Below are 5,834 nucleotides of genomic sequence, written 5' to 3'. Positions count from 1 at the left end.
TTTCTTTTTTTTTTCTTTTTTGGAGATGGAGTCTCACTCTTGTTGCCCAGGCTGGAGTGCAGTGGCGCAATCTTGGCTCACCAAAACCTCCGCCTCCTGGGTTCAAGCAATTCTCCTGCCTCAGCCTCCCACAGAATATAATTTATGTTAAGGAAAAGTACATACATAGTTTTTCTTTGAAAGATACATAGGAAATTGTTTAACAATGGTTATCGAAGGAAGAAAACCTCAAGCTCAATGGGAGAGAGACTATAATTAAAATTTTATGCCTTTTTAAGGTTTGAATTATTGTGTCTTCATTTCCGTTTTTAAAAATTCAGGTATTCACATATAAAATTCACACTTTTAAAGTGTATAATTCATTGGTTTTGAGTTTTTCACAGGATGTGCAACTAACACCACTATCTAATTGCAGGACATTTTCTTCACCCCAAAAAGAAATGCATACCCATTCCCCTTTTTCCCTGGTGCCTGGCAGCCCCTAATAAGTTTCTGTCAGTATGCTTTTCATGGGAGTGGAATCATATACGTTCGTCCATGTTGTAGTATGTATATATACTTTATTCCTCTTTATGGTTGAATAATATACCTTTGTATGGATATATCACATCTTGTTTATTCATTATTTAATGAAAATTTGGATTTTTTTTTTTTAACAGGGTCTTGCTCTATCGCCCAGGCTGGAGCACAATAGCATGATCATAGTTTACTGTGGCATTGACCGCCTGGGCTCAAGCAACCCTCCTGCCTCAGCCTCCTGAGTAGCTGGGACTACAAGTGCCTACCACCATGCCTGGCTAATTTTTTTTTTTTTTTTTTAGATGGAGTCTCGCTGTGTCGCACAGGCTGGAGTGCAGTGGCGCGATCTTGGCTCACTGCAAGCTCCGCCTCCCGGGTTCACGCCATTCTCCTGCTTCAGCCTCCCAAGTAGCTGGGACTACAGGCGCCCACCACCACGCCCGGCTAATTTTTATGTTTTTAGTAGAGACGAGTTTCACTGTGTTAGCCAGGGTTGTCTCAATCTCCTGACCTCATGATCCGCCTGCCTTAGCCTCCCAAAGTGCTGGGATTACAGGTGTGAGCCACTGCAGCCTGGCTAATTTTTAAACTTTTTTGAGGAGACAGAGTCTCACTATGTTGTCCAGGCTTGTTTTTACTTTTTGGCTATTGTGAGTATTACTACTATGAAAATTTGTGTACCAGCTTTTGTGTGAACATGTGTTTTCACTTTTCTTGGATATATACCTAGCATTGAAATTGCAGGGCTATACTGTAACTCTATGTTGTAACTTCTTGAGAAACTGCTAAACTGTTTTCCACTACTGATACATGAGGGTTCCAATTTCTCTGCATCCTTGCCGACTCTTGTTATCGTCTGTCCTTTTGATTACAGGTGTCCTAGTGGGTATGAGCCGTGTCTTACTGTGATTTTATTTGCATTTCCCTAGTAACTAATGCTGAACAGTGTTTTTTCATGTGTTTATTGGCCATTTTCATTTTTATGTTTTGGAGAAGTGTCTATTCACATTTGTGCCCATTTTAAAATTGGGTTATTTGTCTTCTTACTGTTATATTGTAGGAGTTCTTTATGTATTCTATATACCAGACCCTTATTAGTTATATTGTGTTTCAGCCTGTTCAGTCTTCTCACAAAATATCACAAACTGGGCAGCTTATAAACAATGTGTTTGTTTCTCATAGCTCTGGAGGCTCGGAAGTCCAAGATCAAGGTACTGGCTGATGTGGGGTTTGGTGAGGGTACTTTTTCTGATGCATAGATGGCACCTTTTGGCAGTGTCTTTGCATGGTGGAGAGCTAGCTCTCGAGTCTCTTTTGTAAGAGCACTAATCCCAGTCATGAGGGCTCTGCCCTCACGACCTGATCACCTCCCAAAGGTTTCACCTCCTAATACCACTATCACCTTGGGGTTTTTGTTGTTATTGAAACAAGGTTTTAAATTTTGATGATATCTAATTTATTTATGTTTCGTTTTGTTGTTAGTGATTTTGGTGTCATATCTAAGAAACCATTGCCTAATCAAGGTTGTGAAGATTTATTACTATGTTTTCTTCTAAGAATTATATAGATTTAGCTCTTACATTTGGCCTTTGATCCACTTTGAACTCAAAGTTGACTATGGTATATGCTGTGAATTAGAGCTTTTTTTTTTTTTAACTTTATTTTGAGATTAGGTAGGAGTTATAAAAGTAACTTACTCGCCGGGCGCGGTGGCTCAAGCCTNAAAAAAAAAAAGTAACTTACTCAACTTCACCTGAAGTTAACTTTTGTGCTTCGAAGAACACATAGTCCATTGTTCCCACTACTGCTGCTGCTGCTCTTCTAACAGTTCTAGTTTCTCACAAATTTCTGTCCATAATCCTGCTCAGCACCCTGTACCATCTCTATATCTCACCTTTCCTCCAGAGCTGCTGTTAGGCTGTCTGTTGCATTTGTAATTCCTATAGCTCCTCACCAGTAGTGGCTGAGCTCCCGCCTTCCCAGCCTGTATTTTTGACTCATTCAAGGTTAAAAATTCTCCAGCAGCTTCTTAAATGTAGCCCACAATCCCTACATAGTCTTCTCTCTCCTTACTTCTTCAGGCTCACCTTGCCCCACTCCATCAGTGAGCAACAATGGACCATTGATGTGGAAGGTACACCCTCATGTTATGGAAGCAGAAACTGAGGCATAGACTGACCAATGATTTCCCACAAGGACACATCTAATTAGAACCAAAACATGGTTTTGGTACCAGTACTGTACTTTCCATCCTTCCCCACTGCCTCTTAAGAGTTTGAAGATGCAGAGCTGTATTCATTTATTTTTGCCCAAAGTCAAGGTGAGTAAATGTGAATTTTAAAGGCAATTTGGGCCTTAAAGAAAAAATTGAAGTGAAGAAGAGATGATAGGAAGAAACTGAAGATTTGGCTTAGGCTGGTAGAATGAGAAGTAACAACAACAATGAAAAAAGAAGGCCAAATGCTAATATTTTGTCTGTTGCCTTCTGTGAGGACAGGTGGGAATATCTAGTTAACCATGTTTCCTAGAAGCTAGAAAGGTAAAAGAGTAGGATCTGTGCATATGGCAACCATACCAGTGCATCCTATTTTCAAATATTTGTCTCGTCTTCCCACAAACCATCTGTATTAGTCTGCTATGGCTACTATAACAAAATACAAGACTGAGTGTCTTTTTGTTTTGTTTTGTTTTTGTTTTGAGACAGGGTCTCACTCTGTCCCCCAGGGTGGAGTGCGGTGGCACCATGTGGGCTCACTGCAACCTCTACCTCATGGGTTCAAGCCATGCTCGTGCCTCAGCTTCCTGAGTAGCTGTGATTACAGGTGTGTGCCACCATGCCCAGCTAATTTTTGTAATTTTAGTAGAGACGGTTTCGCCGTGTTGGCCAGACTGGTCACTGCTGGCCTCAAGTAATCTACCTGCCTCGGTCTCCCAAAGTGCTGGGATTATAGGCAAAAGCCACTGCGAACCTGGCCTGGATGTCTTAAATAACAGAAATCTATTTCTCTTGGTTCTGGAGGCTGGGGGAAGTTTAAAATCAAGGTGCTTACCAATTTTGTTCCTGGTGAGGGTCCTCTTCCTGGCTTGCAGATGGCTGTGTCCTTGCTATGTCCTCACATGGTAGAGAGAAAGAGAGAGAGAGATGTCTTGTGTTTCCTCTTATAAGGGCACTAATGCCATCATGTGAGCTCTACACTCCTGACCTAATTACCTCCCAAAGGCCCTGTCTCTAAATGTGATTGGAGGTTAGAGCTTTTATGTGAATTTTTGGGGGATTCAGTCCATAGCACCATCTAACTGGACTAGGTATCTCTGGATTTGAGCCCCAGCTGTATTTCTTATCCCCCCAATTACCTGGAAAAAAAAAAAGTCTCATCTTAAACCATTTTCATTCTCTTTGTAGAAACCAACGACCGTTTTATCCTCCCTCTGAGGGCAATTCAGTGTGTGAGGTGCTCTTTATGGGTCTTGAAGAATGTGTTTCTCAGAAGAAAATAGTAGCTGTTTATCAAGGCATTTACGTGCTGGGAGAATCTCCTATTGTTTTCTGATAAGCTGTAGAGATATCTTTGTTAAAATTTAAACGTCTATATTCTGTAAATCTATATTTGTCTTGGAAAAAGTATCAGGAGAAATTATCCTATGAATGCCAAAAGAACTTGGTATTTAGTCTAAGTGGTTTATAACAGAAAGTCCTTTTTTTAAAAAAGGTAGTCATTTCCTTTAGGAATGCGTAAATGAGATGTGTTGAACTGGTTTGATGAGATATTGTGATGAATTAGTGATTTTGACAAAAATGGCCCAGTAGTTCAGCATTTAGTTGGTTGGATATTAAAGATGATATAACAGCTTACAAAGAATAGGATATAATTAACTCTTACCAAGTACTTCTATTTAGCAACTGAGAAGGATTATATTAATCACAGCTGGTAGGGGAAAGAGTCAAACTTTCTATAGATGCAGTCCTATACAAAGCCAGGAAGAATGTTGAGATCTAGTGAATTAAGATATAGTAGTGCTTTCTGCTGTCAAGGAAAAAAAGCAACCATGATTCTTTCTGTTAAAAGTGACAGGAAGACCGGACGTGGTAGCCTGTAATCCCAGCAATTTGGGAGGTGGAGGCAGGAGGATCATTTGAGGCCAGGAGTTTGAGACCAGCCTGGGCAACATGGCAAGACTCCATCTCTACAGAAAATTTAAAAATTAGCCAGGTGTGGTGGTGTATGCCTGTAGTCCCAGCTACTGAGGAGGCTAAGGTGGGAGGATCACTTGAGTCCTGGAAATTGAGGCTGGGGTGAGCCACAATTGTGCCACTGCACTCTGGCCTTGGTGACAGAACGAGACTCTGGAGACTCTGTCTCAAAAAAAGAAAAGACTACAAAGGTAGCCCAAACTGGCATAAGAAAACAAAGTTTATTGATTCATGTTATTGCAAAGTTCACAGGTAAGCCTGACTCAAGGCACAATTGAATTTATAGTTGAAATAATGTAAGGACTTGGTTTCTTTCCATCTTCCTGCTGTCTTTCACTGTAGAGAATTGATTAAAATGATAGGACATAGGAATAGCAGGTGGAATTTATTAGAAGGTACTATTAGAGCCTTACATATCAATGGGAAATAGTTTTTTGTTTGAGCAAATAGTGTTGGGAAAGTTGACGATTTTAAAAATAACAGTTTGAGGCTGGGCACAGTGGCTGATGCCTGTAATTCCAGCACTTTGGGAGGCCAACGCGGGTGGGATCACTTGAGGTCTGGTGTTTGAGACCAACCTAGCCAACATGGTGAAACCCTGTCTGTATTAAAAATACAAAAATTAACTGGGTATGGTGGCACACACCTGTAATCCCAGCTACTTGGGTGGCTGAGGCACAAGAATCGCTTGAACTGGGAGGCAGAGGTTGCAGTGAGCTGAGATCACGCCATTGCACTCCAGTCTGGGTGACAGAGCGAGACTCTGTCTCAAAAAAATAAAAAATAAATAAAAATTAAAAAAATAGCAGTTTGAGCTATAGCTCAGAATTTAAGAAAAGCCCATAAAATGTTAGAAGAAAATATGCAAAAACTTAATTCATTGTTGTTTTCTAAGTTTCAGTCATTCTTTGTCATATTATTTGTACTATTAATATTTTTCTTTAATTGGATTCTTCACATCCCTCTGCCCCCTTTTTTTACTTAGCTATATCTTAAGCATTTGTATCCATGGTATATTGATTTTGAGTGTTAGGTCTTTTTTCCTAATACACATTAAATTAAGTGTGGTGCATATAACTATTACAATTTTATTTTTTATTTTATTTTATTTTTTTATTATTAT

General features: G+C 39.9%; 1 protein-coding gene across 4 annotated transcripts in view; it reads left to right on the top strand.

Moving 5' to 3' along the window:
* DENND6A (DENN domain containing 6A) overlaps positions 1–5,834 on the top strand; it is a 76,571-nt gene that overhangs the window by 14,733 nt on the left and 56,004 nt on the right. The window contains exon 2 of one of the 4 annotated variants that reach the window (XM_017894147.1): positions 2,601–2,839. The exons of the other annotated variants lie outside the window; for them this stretch is intronic. Within the exon in view, the coding sequence (XP_017749636.1) occupies positions 2,801–2,839 (39 nt within the window). The 5' untranslated portion in view covers positions 2,601–2,800. The remainder of the gene's footprint in view (positions 1–2,600; positions 2,840–5,834) is intronic. 4 annotated transcript variants of the gene reach the window in all.

The sequence above is a fragment of the Rhinopithecus bieti genome, unplaced genomic scaffold (assembly GCF_001698545.2).
Source record: "Rhinopithecus bieti isolate Rb0 unplaced genomic scaffold, ASM169854v2 scaffold_21649, whole genome shotgun sequence".
In the NCBI taxonomy this organism is placed as follows: Eukaryota; Metazoa; Chordata; class Mammalia; order Primates; family Cercopithecidae; genus Rhinopithecus; species Rhinopithecus bieti.
Note: the sequence above shows the minus strand (reverse complement) of the source record. Positions and strands in the feature narration are given on the sequence as shown.